The sequence below is a fragment of the Pantherophis guttatus genome, chromosome 2, assembly GCF_059756535.1.
Source record: "Pantherophis guttatus breed Tessera chromosome 2, ASM5975653v1, whole genome shotgun sequence".
Classification (NCBI taxonomy): Eukaryota; Metazoa; Chordata; class Lepidosauria; order Squamata; family Colubridae; genus Pantherophis; species Pantherophis guttatus.
The window spans coordinates 280,149,609-280,168,292 of record NC_142064.1 but is presented as its reverse complement, the minus strand read 5'-3'; the positions used below and the strand labels follow the sequence as shown (position 1 = coordinate 280,168,292).

The window sequence follows — 18,684 nt, the reverse complement described above, 5'->3', positions numbered from 1 at the left end:
TGGAAGGCAGGAGGCAGCTAGGATTAGATGGGGGAGAAACTTTGGAGATTGGAGAAGGCAGGAGGCAGGGAGGATTTGATGGGGGAGAAACTGCTAAGATTGGAGAAGGCAGGAATGCAGGAGAAAGCTAGGATGTGATCTCCACAGTTTTTCCCTCATCGAGTCCTAGCTGCCTCCTGCCTTCAGTGCCTTCTCCGATCTTTGCAGTTTCTACCCGCATCGGGGCCTAGCTACCTCCCCCCCCCCACATTATGGGCCTGAAAAGCCTCCTGCACCAACCTGGAAGCCAAAATGGGGGCCCAGGGTGCATGCGAAGAGGGGGCGCATTTGCAGGGAACATGCATGCATGCGCAGGGTGCATGCGCGGGGGGCACTCACATTGCATTTTGGGGGTTGTGGCACACGCACGTGCATTCATGCGTGTGCATGCGTGCTTTGGCCACTCGGCACCAAAAAGGTTAACCATCGCTGACCTAGAGCTAAGGAGGAATTTCCTAACAGAACAATTAACCAAGACAAATTCCTTGTTTGTCCAATCACACTTGGCCAATAAAAAATGCTACTCTATTCTATTCTAACCAGTGGAAAGACTTGTCTCCGGAAGTTGTGGGTTAGAGTTAGGGAGCTAGCAGATTATTTTCAATCTACTCTGAAGATTCCTCTGAAAATTCCTCTTAAGTCCCCAATCTTTCCAGCTTGGCGGCCCCGACACTCCCATTTGTGCGAGTGGTGTGTGTGTGTGTGTGTGTGTGCCCTCCACTTGCACAAATGGAACTTTCAGTGTTGGAGCGCTCACAACTTCTGGAGGCAATTTGTTCCACTGATTAATTGTTCTGTCAGGAAATTTCTCCTTAGTTCTAGGTTGCTTCTCTCCTCGATTTGTTTCCCTCCATTGCATCTTGTCTTGCCTTCAGGTACTTTGGAGAATAGCTTGATTCCCTCTTCTTTGTGGCAGCCCATGAGATATTTGAACATTGCTGTCATGTCACCCCTGGTCCTTCTTTTCATTAAACTAGACATACCCTTGTCACTGCGTTATTTTATTTGCCAGCTGAACTCACCATTTCTGGACTGTCAGACTCTCCGTAGCTTGCCAACTTCTTATCAGTAAGCTACGTGTTTCTGCATCCACCCACATTCCTTCACTTGCTTCACACATTTTTTTTCCTTTGTTCTCTTTCCAGCAAGGTCTGGCTCAGATAGCCGGCAAGAATTACTTTCAAAAATGTAGCAATTAACTTTTCTTAGTGAGGTGTTTTATTTTCTTTATAACAAATAAATGAGTTTTATTAGAAACCTTCCTTCGCGTTTCTTTTTCGGAATATTGCAAACAAGGATAAGCCTCGATTCATCTCCTCTAAACCAGGGTAATTAGTCCCAGAGCCAAACATGGGATTAATAAATGCCCTGACAACCCTGAGTAGGGGGTGGGACTAGAAGACCTCCAAGGTTCTTTGGCAAAGAAGCTCTCCCCAACCCAGAACAGGCTGCACCAAAGAGCTTTTTGCCTGGAGGGACCCCAGGTTAGGACCTTCAAGGGAGGGGCAGGAAGTGACAGCTACCCCCTACTTAAGGTGGTCCTTCTAGGAAGCAGCATTCTCTCCCTTTAACCCAGAGGTTTTCAAACTAGGCAGCTTTAAGACTTGTGGACTTCAACTCCCAGAATTCTGTCCACTCAAACAATAACACTATATGCCGAGCAAGTTTGGCAACCCCTAACCTATACTAATAATGCAGAGTAATTTGTATGCATTACTGGCGTAAAACAGGACACTTCTATAAAATAAAGTTATTTTTCCAATTTCTGTTAATCCATTTGTTATTCCTTTGAACAAGATAAACTAAACCATCAATCCTTGTGCCATCGTGGCGCAGTGGTTAGAATGCAGTATTGCAGGCTCTACCCACTGCCAGGAGTTCGATCCTGACAGGTTCAAGGTTGACTCAGCCTTCCTTCCTTTTGAGGTCAGTAAAATGAGGACCCAGATTGTTAGGGGCAATATGTTGACTCTGTAAACCGCTTAGAGAGGGATGTAAAGCACTGCAAAGTGGTATATCGGTGCTATTGCTATTAGGATAACATTTAATATTTTTAATGGCAAAGAACTATTACAGAAAGACATAGCAAAGATGTAGATAGAACAGGGGTGAAATCTACTTACCTTCCTTACCAGTTCGGACTTCACTCGTGCGCACAGACCCTCTGCGCATGCACAAAACCTTCTGCGCATGTGCAGAGGATAAAAAACACATTACTTCCTGGTTAAAACCAGGAAGTAATGACACCCGGGCGGGTGGGCAGAGCCTCGTGCGGCCATTGCTACCCGTTCTCCGAACCACCTGCCGCAATCGCTACCGTATCGCCCGATCCGGTCCGAACCGGGAGCATTTCACCCCTGAAATAGAAGGTTTAGGATTGATAATGACTTGGACTCAAAATACTCGTAAGACCTTCCTGCTTATAAAGTTAAACATGGACAGTGTTTGTGTGCAAAACAATTTTATATTAGCCTGTTTTTAATAGATAAAAGGATTAAAGTGTGCTGTCATCATTCCGAGTAATGAACTCAGGTAAGTCAGGACTCTGATGCTTGATTCAGGTTCAAAAGCCGAATGCGTCACATGCTGACCACGCCCGGTTTAGCAAAGTGGGAAAAAATTGTGATACATCATGTGATGACTTCGTGACAACACAAATTTGACACCCCTGGTTTACGCCATGTGTTGGAACTGCTGTGTTTATATACTTCTTTTCCGGTTTTGACTGAAATAAGTTATTTTTATTAAACTCTCTGAGGTATTTATAAATACCTCTCTGATTGTGCAATTCTCAGCCATTTGGCTAGTCTAAGAATAATATTGAAATCTGAATAAGGTAGTCCTTGATTTACAATCATTCATTTAGTGACTGTTCAAAGTTACAACGGCACTGGAAAAAGTGACTTATGACCATTTTTCACACTTACGACCATGGCAGCATCCCCGTGGTAACGTGGTCAAAATTCAGATGCTTGGCAACTGGTTCATATTTTATTTATTTATTTATTTATTTTATTAGATTTATATACCACCCTACTCCCGAAGGACCATATTTATGATGGTTGCAGTGTCCCTGGGTCATAATCACTTTTTGCGACTTTCTGAGAAGCAAAGTGTCAGGGTTCCGACCAATGCCCTAATAAAAGCAGGAGCCTCAGGCCAAATTTCAAGAAAATCCAACTGTTTATTTCAAGAAAATTTCAAGAAAATCCAGCTGAACCAAGTGAAGCCTTCCAGACTCTTACTAATGTATACAGCTATCAGATTGATTGACAAGGAGAACTGTTTCCTACAAACAGCATTGGACTCTTAGTATGGCTGTAGTTTTAAGCGCGAGCCAAACTGGAGGTAGAGTTTAGAGCAAGGGAACAAATCAGATAATAAAACATTAAGGAGGTGTGTTTTTTTTAATGGTTGACATGCTTACTTTTTTCCTGTTATTTGTTCTTTTGTATTCAGATCAGGCCTCAAGATAATAATGTAGCACTTGGGCATGAAGATGCAGCCCAAAAGGCCAGCGCTGGAGGACAAGATGGAGAAGACCTGAACAGCCACCATGTACTTCCCCTTGGTGCTCAGGTAGGTGGGCAAGAAGGAGATCCAGACGCTGCAGAAGACCAGCATGCTGAAGGTGATCAGCTTGGCTTCGTTGAAGGCCCCAGGCAGCTTCCTGGCCAGAAAAGCCACCGTGAAACAGACGGCAGCCAGAAAGCCCATGTAAGCAAGGGCGCTGTAAAACATGATGACAGAGCCTTCATTGCACTTCAGGACAATCTGTTCAGGCTGGGAGTACATGTCAGAATCAGGAAATGGAGGAGAAACCGCCAACCAGATGATGCAGATGAGAACTTGGAGACCAGAGCAAGAAAAAACAATAGAGTTGGCCAAACTCTTTCCCAACCATCTCTTGATTTTGTTTCCCGGTTTTGTGGCCAGGAAGGCCAGTACCACCATTAATGTTTTGGCCAAAACTGAAGAAACAGCAACTGTGAAAATAATGCTAAACATTGTTTGTTGGAGAAGGCAGGTAACTTTCTTCGGTTGGCCAATGAACAGGAAGGAGGTCAAGAAGGAAAACAGGAGGGAGATGAGGAGGATGTAGGAGAGATCCCGGTTATTCGCCTTAACGATTGGAGTTTGTAGAAATTTGATGAAGATTCCTAACACAAAACCGGTGATTAATGATAAGAATAAAGCCAAGGAAGCCAGGATGATGCCCAAATATTCTTCATAAGACAGGAACGTTATAATCTTAGGGATACATTGATATCGACCTTTGTTTGGGTGCTGATCTTCTGGACATCTGTGGCAATCACTTGCATCTAAGAAGAAGTTGATGAATGGTTTAAGAATCACTGGCATCAATTCTATGTCTCCATAAATTAAAATAGTTAGCATAACAGCCAGTGGTGGGATTCAAATAATTTAACAACCGGTTATCTGCCCTAATGATTTCTTCCAACAACCAGTTCACCAAACTGCTCAGAAAGTTAACAGCCGGTTCTCCCGAAGTGGTGCGAACTGGCTGAATCCCACCACTGATAACAGCCATAAAAACCATTAATGTAATTCAGAATAAAGCAGTAATAGCACTTAGACTTATCTACCGTTTCACATCACAGTGCTTTACAGCCCTCTTCAAGCACTTTACAGAATCAACATATTGCCCCCAACAATCTGGGTCCTCATTTTACTGATCTTGGAAGAATGGAAGGCTGACTCAACCTTGAGCCAGTGAGAATCGAACTTCTGGCAGTCGGCAGAATTAGCCTGCAATACTGCCTTCTAACCACTGTGCCACCAGAGCTTTTATTAATCCTATGGAATACATACTGTGATCAATGCATTATGTCTTCTGTTTTTTTTTTAAAGTATGATGTCAGGTTACGATGTTGTCTCAAATAAATTGCATTTCCAAACAAATAGTCTTTGATGAAATCTTTCATTTATTGAGCACAACAATCTGTCCCCAAGTCCATCGTAGTCAGCACTGACCTTCTGACCCCAAACCCTCCCTTTCCGTTCCCCAATTCTCTGCGTCTCATTGGCATTTCCAAGTCACTCTCCCCATATCTAATACTTCAGCTCACAGGAATGTCCCCCCTCCCATCCCATCTCCTAGGAGATAATGTCTTCAGGGAAAATAAGTAGGTGAAGAGTCAAGCGTCCTCTTCTCTTTCTTATGTCAGCACTGGAGTGAATATAGCTTGGAGTGCTGACATATGATAAGTTAAAGCAAATGAACTGCTTAGTTTAAGCAATAGTATTGACTGAATTTCATCCGAGTTCTATTGCCTCTCTAAGATGTTCTTGGTGTAATGATGCAGAACTCACATCCTGGGCTCAGAGTAAACCTTGGAAGAAAATGTTGTTGAGACATGGAGAACTAAGCAGAAAATTACATTTCATCTCCCTGCACCATCTCAACTCTCATTGTTATAAGCCACTGTGAGTCTGGAAAGATTTAGCAGCATACCATCTTAACAAACGAATCCTAATCTTATTAACGGTAAACATGATTGATGATTATTATCCAATTGATATTTTATCTTGGCAACCATATATATATATACAAATTTCCTCCAGGATTATCTGTTCTAAAGGTGGCCCCATAGCTTCAATTTATTCTAATATGCTGTTAGAATTGAGCCATTGTACTTTGTAAATTGTATTTATTGTATAAATTGTAAATTATGATTTAAAATCTAACCTCTAAGAGTTACTTTATTTTACTGGCTAGTTTGAATGGACTTCTTCCTACTGGCTCTTAGAAAACTTTGCTAAATGATACTTTAATTGGTTGTTCATCTTTTTAAAAATCAGGTATAAAACTTCAGGTCAGTGGTGAAATCCGAACCGGTTTGCTATCGGTTCGCTGGCCGTGCATGCGCGCTGTGTGCCAAATGCGCACTGCATGCGCATGCGCAGTGTGCACCAAAAGGAGGCTTGAGAAGTTAAGTAGAAGCGAGGAGGGGGATCAGCTGTGGCGGCAGTTTAGCTTCGCTAGAAAGCAGGATTTCCTGCTTTCTAGCAAAGCTAAACCCCGCTGCACAGCTGATCCCGCCCCGCTGTGCTACTTACCTTCTCAAGCCTCCTTTTGGCATGTGCTGTGCGTGAGGGGGGATCAGCTGTGGCGTGCAATTTAGCTTTGCTAGAATGCAGGATTTCCTACTTTCTAGTAAAGCTAAACCCTGCGCCACGGCTAATTGACGGAATTTTTTTTAACTACCGGTTCGTCCGAATCGGTAGCTTTTTAAACCGCTGGTTCAAATGAACCGGTAGCTAACTACCGGTTCGCTCTAACCAGTAGCTTTTTTAACTACAGGTTCGACCGAACCACTAGCTTTTTCTTTACTACTGGTTCGCCTGAACCGGTAGTTTTTATCACTACTGGTTCTCCTGAACGGAGCGAACTGGTAGCATTTCACCCCTGCTTCAGGTGTCAAATAGCTTCAAAATATGGATCCCGTGGTTTCTAAAATTTGTGTTAAGGGTATATCATACCCAAGTAATATGCTATAGAAATTAGATACAGGTAGTCCTTGACTTATTCTAATATGCTGTTAGAATTGAGCCCAAAATTTATGTTGCCAAGTGAGAAATTTTTGCAGGGATTTTTGCTACCGGTTCTCCGAACCACCTGCCGCCATCGCTACTGGATTGGGCGATCCAGTCCGAACCAGGACCATTTCACCCCTGCTCTGGAATGACATCCATCCCTCCACCCCAGATTCATAGGGTCCACAACCTGCCCTTCCTCAGACAAGCCCTGGAGAGGAGTGGTTTATTTAAGGTAATGTTATTTTTCTGGAAGCCTGATTTTTTTCTTTTTTCTTTAATACTCTTTTTACATTGTTTAGTTATATTGCCTTGAAATTATATTGGAGGATGCCCAGAGTTGTGTTAGAGCCAGGCAGGGTATAAATAGACAAATGAATAAATTAATCTCAATTTTCATCTAGGATTACAGGGTGACAGAGTTCCCTTTTTCACTAACAGGGCTCAGAATGAGTGGCAGGCCCACAGTCACTAGTGAGCATCTCTGGATGTGGAAGGAGAATCCCCTCACACACACACACCTTTGGGGTTACCCACCTTCCTGAGTGGAGATGGTTCCTTCTGCACACAAGGAGCAAGCATAGCAGCAAGGGGCCTTTCCTTCCAAAACCACCTTAGCCTGTCCAGGCTGACAGCTTTTAGTACATCTGGACTGAGGAAGGACCTAAAACAAGGTAGATGAAATAGTGTTAGGTGCTGATCATGGAAATTACGGAGAGAAAAGGAAGACCCAGAGTGTGTGTCCACCCAAAATTAAGTTAGTGATGTCTTCACCCTTTAGTCTATATGTATTACAAATGGTTCCATTAGTTCCTACCTGGTTAAACCGCTTGGTCCAGATTCTGACATTCTGGTAAAGAGTGAATTTCATCTCATCAAATCCCCTTTGTCTGTCTATCTTCCCAAACTTGACTGCTCCAAGGGACCGGTTGGGAAACACTATCCATCTCATGATATCATACGCAGCAACCAGTTCCCCCTTTTCATCCAAATACACACCATCTATGGAAGTATTGTAAAAGTGGACATTTCTTAGGAAAGAGTGAAGCTGGAATGGTGGGAAAAATAATGTCAGTGTTCAGCAACAGGAGACCCATTGAGATTGTTCAGCTCTGTCCCCTTGACGTTTTAATCTTCAAAGATAACAAACTTGCATGTCTGGGAAAAGAAACGGCTTGCTAATTTTTTCTCTTTGGAGAAACTGAAACAAATGTGAGCACTAAGATTTCCTCTGTTAGGCATAATTGGAATGAATGATCCCACGGTTAATTTTTAGGCAGGAGTTTTAAGCATTTTAAATATTAGAACATTTTGGATTTTCTATTGAAAGCATCTTTAGAAATTTAGGATCATTTCCACTTCCACCTAGTAAACAAAGGAACTTTAAATATAGTCCCTGGTAGATAAGCATTGGTAGAATGAGATAAGGTAGAGAAGGATAGTGTTCTCACTCAGCTCCCCAAACACGACATTAACTCTAAAGTTAACTCAAAGTTTCCTTTATTAGGAGCACTAGCAGCCCCGGCAAAAAGTTTCTCTCTCACCGCTGGCTAACAAGTCTGTCCGGCTGGAAAACAAATAGTCATCTCCATCCCCTGTCTTTTATCCCCAGAACTAGGATGGGGCTTTGCTAGCAGTGGTGGCTGCTGTGCATCCATGCATCAGGCACTGGACCCAGCTATTCCTCCTCTTCCTCATCAGCCACCTCCAGACCTGGGGGCTGTTTATTTATTTATTTATTTATTATTCAAATTTCTATACCTCCCTTCTCCTTTTGGACTCAGGGCGGTGAACAGCCAAAATAAAACATTTATACATAAAGTACGATTAAAAGTAGATTTAAAATAATTAAATTTGGCCCATAGTTTAAAATTTATCAATTTAAAATCCATATCAAAATTTAAAATCAACCATAAAATCATAAAATCAAGAGAGACCGGCTAACTGAAAGAGATGAGTTTTTAGGGCCCGACGAAAAGTCCGGAGGTCGGAGATCACTCATATCTCTGGGGGTAGATTGTTCCAAAGGGTAGGTGCCACCACAGAGAAGGCTCTCCTCCTGGGGGTCGCCAGCCAGCATTGTCTAGCCGATGGCACCCTGAGGAGGCCCTCTCTGTGGGAGCGAACTGGCCGGTGGGAGGCTATTGGTGGCAGAAGGCGGTCCCGTAAGTACCCTGGCCCTAAGCCATGGAGTGCTTTAAAGGTGATCACCAACACCTTGAAGCGCACCCGGAAGTCCACCGGAAGCCAATGCAGCTCGCGCAGGAGAGGAGTCACATGGGAGCGCCTGTTGACTCTCCATCTGAGGGCTGACGGATAGCCCAGGCTCTGCCTCTGTCTCTCTCTCTCTCTGCCAGCTTCATTCTCTCTTCTCCCTTGGAGCTCTCAGTTGCCATGATGCTGACCCTGACTCCCATGCCTCCTCCTCCTCTGATTTGGTTGTTTGAGGGGCCGGCGGCCGACAGGCCACAACAGATAGACTTCCCTTCTTGTTCCCAATTATTCTTTTGACCACTCTCCCAATAAGTCATGCAGCTAGCTCAGTCCAATAAATTTGTGTCGCTATCTGCCCAATTGTAACAAAACTGAACCACGAAGTAATTGGAAGTCAGTTTCTTCAATAGCAACCAGAGAAGGGATGAACTAGACAAGACTCTTAATCATAAGACTGTGGAGTTGGAAAAGATCACAAAGTTGACCTTATCCAAACCTGTGAATGTGCAGGATAATCAATCCTCAAGAAGTGGCTTTCCAGCCTCTTCTCAAAAACCTTCTGAGATGAACAACGGACAACTTCCATGAATAGACTGTTGTATGTTACAATTAGGAAGTTCTTCTTTGTTCTTTAACAACATCCAGGTAACTGTAATTTAAAACCTATTTTTCTAGTCCTAATTCCTATGGCCATGGAGAATAGTTCCAAATCATCTTCCTTATGGCACATTTGTGAACACTGAGATAATATCTCCCTTCAGTTGTCTTTTCTCCAGACTGGGGATTCCAGGTTCCTTCACCAAGTCCTCCTTTGTCATATCCTCAAATCTCCCTTATCTTTGTCACCTCCTCTGAATCTATTTTCACCTATCCTTTTGGAGATGTATGTCCAGGACTCTGCAAACTCCAGATGTAGTTTCACCAGTGCAGTGTAGAAAAGAACAGCTGTTGGATGTGATGGAGCAGGGGTGAAATCCAGCAGGTTCTGACAGGTTCTGGAGAACCGGTAGTGGAAATTTTGAGCAGTTCGGAGAACCGGCAAATACCACCTCTGGCTGGCCCCAGAGTGGGTGGGAATGAAGATTTTGCAATATCGTTCCCCCAGGAGTGGGGAGGGAATGGGAATTTTGCAGTATCCTTCCCCTGGAGTGGGGTGGGAATGGAGATTTTGCAGTATCCTTCCCCTGCCATGCCCACCAAGCCACGGCCACCAAACCACACCACACCCACCAAGCCATGCCCACAGAACTGGTAGTAAAAAAAATTGGATTTCACCACTGGGATAGGGATCTGTCTTCTATCAACAGAGAATATGGAATGGTTCAGGGAGAAATGCTTTCCGAGTCCACCAAGCTCATCATAAACCAGAATACTGATTATTTTTTCAGCAAGAGATGAGAAGGAAAAATCAATACCTGCCATGACTGAATCCTCAACGGAGCTTGCCTGCCATTGTGGACTCTTGTCTTTTGTCTGGATCTTGATAAATGTGCAGCATTTAAGGAATGTGCCAGAGCCTGGAGGATGCTGTAAATGTTGTAGCTGTCTAGAGACAGGTTTTTATCAATCAACTCTTTAGGCAGAGACTCCAGGTTTTCCTTCTCTTGACACCGTTTCCTTCCTCTCCTTGATAGCCCATGCCTTGAATATAAGCAGTTAAATGCATTCGTCTGAAAATGGCTCAAAACCCTTAAGACTGCCCGTGTCGCCTCACAGTTCACCTCTTTTTTTCTGTGGATTAAGAAGGAAAAGAAGCTATGTGTTTGTGGGGCAAGCAAAATCTCAAGGTCTAAATTCAAGGAAAGATCCCATGAAGCGGTGGTCACCCAGACTTTACTCACAATGGGCTTGATGAATTTTTCAATTATAGCTTGCATAAGCCATATTGTGCCATAGAAAAAACGATATTCTCCATAATAAATCAGCACACTGACTTTGTTCCAAAGACGGAATAATTCAAATTCAAAGCTGATTCTTTCTTTGGTTAAAACTGGGGAGCGGTATATGAAAACTGGACAAATTGCATTCTGAACGAGCACTGGGACAAAGGTCCTGATGAATCTCTCTCCATTTTCAGAGTCTGGAGTAACGAGACCGATCCAATTCCATCCGAAATTCAGGAGCATCTTGGCAATCCCTCGGTAGAAATGTTCTTCTTTGGGGACCATACGGTACATGAATGGGAACTGATTTTTCTCATTGAAAGTCTGAGAAACAAAACCATAGCTGACCTACAGAGGAAGGGATAAGACAGGTCTTTGCCTTGGTCCCTGGCTTCCACGACAACCCTCAGACAGGGGTGGGCTGCTGGGGGTTCGCAGGGTTTAGGGAGAATTTCTAGCTAAGATTCTGTGCAGTTTGGAGAACCCCCAAATCCCACTCCTGGCTGGCCCTGCCCACCCCACCCCACCCCTCCCAGGAGTTCCCAGGCAGCCCATTTTGGATGCAGGTAAGTGCAAGGCACGTGTAGAGGCTCGGGGAGTGCGAAAAACAGGCCTGTTTGGGGCCTCCAGAAGCCCTCATGAGCCTGGGGAGGCCATTTTCGCTCTCCCGGAGACTTGAGGAAAGCCTCCGGAGTCCGGGGAGAGCAAAAATGCCCCCTCCCACCGTGGCGCAGGAGGCCTACTAGGCCACACCCACCATGGCCACGTCCACCCAACAACTGGGCAGAGAACACTTTGCTAAAATCTTTGAAGCCTACCCCTGTCCTCAGATATATGCTTGCCTGCATTAAGGAGTCAACAAATGATTTCTTGACCTCATGATACATAGGGGTTGGGATCTTGCAGGAACCTTGGGTGAAAGCTTGTATTCAAGAAACAAAAGACTGACACCTCCTAGCAAGACACATTTCCCTCCCTTTTTCTTCTTAGCTGCAAGCAGGATTGCAACATCCAATATTTTAAATAGTAATTTAATGAAAAATTACAACTAAAAGATAAAAACTAATACAAAAAAATAGAATTTGCAGAAAACAAAGAATAGAAAGAAAAAAGAAAAAAATAAGAATATGGTAAAGAAAAAGGAATATATAAAAAATGACTCCCTGCTTCATCACAAGTATAAACAATTTTAGTAATTTATCACCTTCTCATAAAATACAAATTATCTTTTTTTCCCGTATTCCATCACTTGTCTATAAACAAACACTTAAAGCCTTGATGTTTAGTCTTGATCAGCAAAAGTCCATTAAGGGTTACCAGAGATAACAACATATCTCTTTTAATCAAATAAGCCAACTTTATATTCCTTCCTTTTATTTTAAAAATCCAAATTTTAATTATGATTGGAGAAGATAAGGCACTGTTAATAAAATGAACCAAAAAAGCCTCACTTAATTTAACCCACACAATTGGAAATATTGCTTCTTAGCATCAAGAACTCCATAACCTGTAGTATCTTTAATAAAATGGGATTAAATGTATTGTATTTTACTTTTATAATAATGTATTGTATTACAGCCCTCTCTGAGCGATTTACAGAGTCAGCATATTGCCCCCAACAATCTGGATCCTCATTTTACTGACATCGGAAGAATGAAAGGCTGAGTCAATTTTGAGCTGGTGAGAATCAAATTGCCAAACTGCAATCAGCCGGCAGTCAGCAGAAGTAGCCTGCAGTACTGCATTCTAACCACTGCGCCACCACGGCTCTTCATATGTTCCTTTTAAAAAATTTTTTTAAAAACATTAGATTATAGAATAAAATATAAAAATACAAAAGCAAATAGTAGGACACAGATTGGAGAAGGGAAAAAAGTAAGGAGGGGAGGAAGAAAACAAAACGAAACATTGACTTCCAACTCCCTTAGTTGCAGTAAAATAAAGTATGAACATCCAACCTCAACTTTTTATTTTTCCATAATAATATAAACTAGCCATTTCTATAACAACAAATCAATCTAATGAGTAAAACCCAAAATCCAAGTTTCATTTTTTTCCACCTCAAGCACAAAGTCCAGAAGTCCATGTAGCAACAAAAGTATTTTTTTTCTTCGATCAAAACAATCAATTTCACCAACTCCTTCAACTTCTGTAGCCATTCGTCCATGGTGGGAATTGAAATGTCCTTCAATTTTTGTGCATACAATAGTCATTCTGCCGCCAACATATATAAGATCAAAGTTCCAATTTTTTTCCCCCAAGTCTTTTTCCATTAAACCCAAAAGAAAAGTTTTTGGTTTCATCTTTATCCTTGTTTTAACAATTTTCTGTATTAAAATATGAATAGAATAGAATAACAGAGTTGGAAGGGACCTTGGAGGTCTTCTAGTCCAACCCCCTGCTTACACAGGAAACCCTACATCGCTTCAGACAAATGGTTATCCAACATCCTCTTAAAAACTTCCAGTGTTGGAGCATTCGCAACTTCTGGAGGCAAGTTGTTCCACTGATTAATTGTTCTCACTGTCAGGAAATTTCTCCTTAGTTCTAAGTTGCTTCTCTCCTTGATTAGTTGAATCTTACTCCAAAATTTCTTTGCTTTATCACATGTCCACCATAAATGATAAAAGATCCCTTCTTTACTTTTACATTTCCAACATTCATTTGAAATACTTTTTATACATTCTAGATAACTTATCCAGTGTTAAATACCATCTTATAAACATTTTCTTTTAAATGATAGTTTAGTGTGAATTTTAAACCTTTCATTCACATTTTTTCCCATTGTTCAAGCATCACCTTATGTCCACAGTTCCTTGCCCATTGAGTCATGCAATTTTTTATATGTTCACTTTACATGTTCAAAACCTATTTCAGACCAATAAACATGCTTTTTCCAGCTAGACATTATAGTCATACCTGCGGGATTTTGTAGATTTCTGACATGGTTGAAATCTGCTTAGAAGTATCAGAATGTGTGCCTTCGATGATTGCCAGTAAACTGTTCTGCCTCCCACAGTGGTAGTTTGGAATATTGGTCTGTCCAGTTGAGAGGAGGTCTGCCATGGCTTCGGAAGTACTCCTCGCATCAAAATAATTGTCCAATAAATTGTAACCCAGGGTGATATTGGCCAATAGTTGAGGGTTATGGTTGATCTCATAGACAGTAAAAAGGTAGGACAAGATGTTCCAGTACAATAGTTGCCCTTTGCTGCAATAAAATATTTGCATCAGATCAGCTTTTTTTCTAACTCTCTATTCAGTGATACACTACCGATCAAATTTTTCATTACCGAACACCAAAATCTTTTCTTGACATGTGCTTAGATTTCGTCTTGGATCTCAAGGGCCACTTCCACCTCAGAAGCATTATGGTGAAACATTGAAGTAAGGGCTGAGGATTTTATTAAATAGTGGACTATATATATACTTCTACATTAACAAAACTTTCTGGATTGCATTAGTAAGTGCACACAAAATGTACAGATTCTGGCATGACCAATCTCTAAATGTAGAGGTCTCTTCTGAGGGGGTGGGGGGGAGAGATAAATAACTTCTAAGGATATTTATCCCCAGTGGCAACAATTACCACAAGAAACAACAGTATATGGTACATAAAGTATATATATTTATTGAATCCAAGTGTAGATGCAGTTGTTCCTTTAGAATTAGAATAACAGAGTTGGAAGGGATCTTGGAGGTCTTCTAGTCCAACTCTTTGCTCAGACAGGAAACTCTATACCATTTTAGACAAATGGTTGTCCAATCTCTTCTTAAATGCTTCCAGTGTTGGAGCATCCACAACTTCTGGAGGCAAGTTGTTCCACTGATTATGTCAGCTTCTGGAACCGCCTGTGCTTCACCGGACAAACACCACAGATTAATTGTTCCAACTGTCAGGAAATTTCTCCTTAGTTCTAAGTTGCTTCTCTCCTTGATGAGTTTCCATCCATTGCTTCTTGTCCTGCCTTCAAGTGCTTTGGAGAATAGGTTGACTCCCTCTTCTTTGTGGCAGCCCCTGAGATAATGGAATACCACTATCATGTCACCCCTAGTCCTTCTTTTCATTAAACTAGACATACCCAGTTCCAGCAACTGTTCTTTATATGTCTTAGCCTCCAGTTCCCTAATTTCTCAATTCTAGGTAGGATGACTAATCAGAAATACACTTCATTGATCACTTATGTCTCAACCAATAGAAGCAGAAAGATTATCAGAATAGAGTAGAGTAGAGTAGAGTAGAGTAGAGTAGAGTAGAGTAGAGTAGAGTAGAGTAGAGTAGAATAGAACAGAACAGAACAGAACAGAACAGAACAGAACAGAAAATAGGAATAGTCCAGCCCCCTGCTCAAGCAGAACCTATACAGTCTCAGACAAGTGATTTTCCAGTCTCTTCTTAAAAACCTCCAATGATGGAGTGCCCACAATTTCTGAAGGCAAGCTATTTCACTGGTTAATTGTCCTTTGATCAGTTTCCAACCATTATTTCTTGTCCTGCTCTCTGGTGCTTTGGCGAATAATTTGACCCCTTCTTCTTTGTGGCAGCCCCTCAAATACTGGAATATTACTATCATATCACCCTTCATTATTCTATTCTTTAGACTAGCTAAACCCAAAATCTGCAGCCGTTCTTCATATGGTTTAGTCTCCAGACCTTTGATCATCTTAGTTGCTCTTCTCTGAACTTTTTCCAAAGTCTCAACATCTTTTTTGTAGTATGGTGACCAAAACTGGTTGCAGTATTCCAGGTGTGGTCTTACTATGATTTTGTAAAGTGGCACTAATACTTCACGTGATCTTGATACTATGCCTCTGTTTATACAACCCAGGATTGTATTAGCATTTTTGGTGGCTGCTGCACATTGCTGGCTCATATTCAAGTGATCATCTACGTAAGAGATATTTTTATAATCATACTTGTATTTGCCACAAAAGAAATTGTGAGCTCCTTTCTGTGTCTTTTTATATTTTCTTTCTGCCCTTCTGTCTTTTCTTTTTCTTCTTCTTTGAGATATAAAAAGGAAAATCAGATAAAAAGGTCTTTGCTCAATTATCGTCTTATTCTGGATTGTTCACTGAGAGTAATAAAAATCTGGTTCAAGGATACAGTATGCACAACAGTCTCACATACTACCTTGGTTTCTTTGGATAAACGCTGAAAATATCTAAAGTGAATGACAGCAACTCCTGAATGAGAGGCAGCAAGGCCTGGAGAAATATTTTATATTTCCTTCTCTCTAAAGACAGTAAAAAGCAGCAACTGGTAAGATCAATTTTTCTCCATGAGTAAGACAGAAAATGCTGTCCTTGACGGACAGAGTCATCAGGGGCCCATGAAAGCTGAATCACATTTAATAATATTACATTAATTTCTGTCCAACGACTTACTTTGCAAGTTTGGTGGAAGGAGATTGTTGGAACACAAATGGGTGAAACATGACAGGGGTTGCAGGGAGAATCCCACCAATATGGAAGTCTCCCGATCGATAATAACTCTGGAACCCTTCCTGATCTGTGATGAAATTCAATGGGCATTTCATCTTTGGCTTCCTGCTGGCTGCATTGGGCAGAAGCAACAGGAGGAAGAAAAGAGAACATAATGTTCCAGCTCCACCTTTGAAAATCTCTTCCCTTCTTGCTGAACTAAAGGTCATATCAGGAACTGAATCTGGCCAATGTTTCAACACTAGCAAAGAGGATTATATTAATTCTTACATTGGCATTATCTCTATCCCTGCCCTAAATCTCAGCCTAAGCTCTCCATGGTACACAACGATTTTATTTTGACATTAGCCTGTCCAGGCATGATAGGGCAAGGTGTTATATCAGGCTGAGCACAGCGCTGATGGAAGATTACCTTTGGGTTTCGGGCAAATCACTGTGTCTTGATAATTATAAGGTTAGGATACATTTTCTGTCTCAGTTTTTCTGGAAGCAGGTGCAGGAAGGATGAAAAAGTCTCTAACAAGTTCCCTATGGTGAATATAAACTTGAGCTATCTTTAGCAGTGTGAAGGACTAGGAAAAACTCTTAAAAGATGAATATGTAATATACCATTATCATACAACCGGGACTCTGTATGGGTTCATACTTCTAAACATGGATTAAATAAACAATGTCTTCTGCTAATTCATACTTCTTCTCCATTTGGACCGTCTAAACTGGAAGGACCAATGGATACCTTGAGATGGTTGTCCAGGTCCAAGTGTTACCCAGGACCAGATGTTCACATTAAAACACCCCTGATTTTCATCTGCTGGTTCATTCCTTCATGAGTTTCATCAAGGATGTTTTGGGAAAGCCTTTTAACTTCTTAACGTCATGGCCAACTCTTTTGTCGCCCATGATTTACTGCATGCCAGGCCCCCATTTTCCACTGTCTTCTGGAATTTGCCCAAATTCATGTTCACTGCACCCATGACACTGTCTAACCATCTCATACAGAGGGATAGACTCAAGATCACATAGGTGTTAATGCCACTTTATAATGCCTTGGTAAGACCACATTTGAAATATGGCATCCAGTTTTGGCTGCCATGATATAAAAAAAGAGGTTGAGACTTTAGAAAGAGCGCAGAGAAGAGCAACAAAGATGATTAGGGGACTGGAAGCTAAAACGTATGAAAAACGGTAACATACGAATTGTGTATGTTAAGTTGAATGAAAAGAAGGACTAAGGGTGGCATGATAGCAGTATTCCAATATCTAAGATGCTGCCACAAAGAAGGAGAGGTCAACCTGTTTTCCAAAGCACCTGAATGCAGGAGAAGCAACAATGGATGGAAACTAATCAAGGAGAGAAGCAACCTAGCATTAAGGAGAAATTTCATGACAGTTAGAATTATTAGTGGAACGACTTGACTCCAAAAGTTGTTGGGAGGTTTTAAAGAAGAGAGTGAACAACCATTTGTCAGAAATGGAACAGGGTTTCCTCCCTGAGCAGGGGGTTGGACTAGAAGACCTCCAAGGGCCTGGCCTAATTTTCTCCCTCTTTTATAAAAGATTTTTAAATTTTTAATATCTTTTAGTATTTTATATATACAAATTTTAAAATTGGTTTTAAATTGATTGGGGTTTTAATTTGTTTGGGCCAAAACTATTTAATTTGATTTTAATTCCACTTTTAAATTTTGTATGTATGTATTTTATTGTTTGGCTGTGCACCACCCTGAGTCCTTCGGGAGTAGGGCAGTATAGAAATCAAATAAAATAAATAAAATAAAATAAATAAATAAAAGGTCCCTTCCAACTCTTGTTATTCTGCCCTCTTCTCCATTTGTCTTCCCTCTTTCCCAACATCAGGGTCTTCTCCACTGACTCCTCTCTTCTCATTAGGTGGTCAAAATATGTGACCTACATTTCCGTTTAGCCCTGAAAAAATACAAACACCCACACACACATTATGGATAGTGAGGGATGCCTTTCCCCCAATAAACTGAAGGCCATAACAGCGGAACCCCAAGTTTTAGCCACCTTAAGCACTTCTGCCAAACCAGTTGAATTGAATTGAATTGTCGACAGAATTTGAAAGGGGGGAAAAAAGAGAGAGGGAAAACAGGGAAGGAGGCCCAAAAACGGATGGAGGAAAGGTCGCCATTTAAAGAAATTATAACTCTTTTTGACTGGGGCGAAGACAAACCCACTGAGAAGGCAACCCGCGCGCGCGCTTGCGCGCTGCAGTAGCGTTGAGCTCGCGCTCTCAAAAAAGAGTGGCATTCTGGAGTCACGTGACCTCTCAAACTACCCCCCCCTCCTCCACCTCCGCCTCTTTAGCCGTTATTGTGACATTCCGAACAAACGTTGGAAAGGGCGGAGCTAATATTTACCTCCCGCCTGTGAGGAACACCTGAGGTAAAACGCCATCGTCTTCCCTTTCTCGTAAAATTGCCTTATCGCTGAACGTTTTCTGCCTCGAAGTCCTTTGAAGACTTCGATTTGAAGTCCGTACTGAAGATTGAAGCGCTTCCACTGTATTGAAGATACTAAGAAA

General features: G+C 41.7%; 1 protein-coding gene across 1 annotated transcript; it reads right to left on the bottom strand.

The window, feature by feature from the left end:
• Window positions 1–3,275: 3,275 nt before the first annotated feature.
• On the bottom strand, window positions 3,276–17,640 carry LOC117668145 (vomeronasal type-2 receptor 26-like). The gene is made up of 5 exons (XM_087884767.1): window positions 13,614–17,640; window positions 10,227–11,042; window positions 7,415–7,645; window positions 7,135–7,261; window positions 3,276–4,361 (listed from the first exon to the last, which is right to left on the bottom strand). The coding sequence occupies exons 1-5, from the start codon at window positions 13,923–13,925 to the stop codon at window positions 3,463–3,465; spliced, it is 2,385 nt and encodes a 794-aa protein (XP_087740893.1). The 5' UTR covers window positions 13,926–17,640; the 3' UTR covers window positions 3,276–3,462.
• Window positions 17,641–18,684: the final 1,044 nt, after the last annotated feature.

Bases quoted from the DNA above. Each gene is read 5' to 3' on its own strand.
- LOC117668145 (XM_087884767.1), bottom strand. From the start codon at position 13,925: ATGCAAATATTTTATTGCAGCAAAGGGCAACTATTGTACTGGAACATC. The intron at 7,262-7,414 runs GTAGGAACTAAT...ACCTTGTTTTAG, and splicing joins GGACCAAGCGGTTTAACCAG to GTCCTTCCTCAGTCCAGATG. The intron at 4,362-7,134 runs GTGGGTAACCCC...ACTTCTTCTTAG, and splicing joins AACCATCTCCACTCAGGAAG to ATGCAAGTGATTGCCACAGA.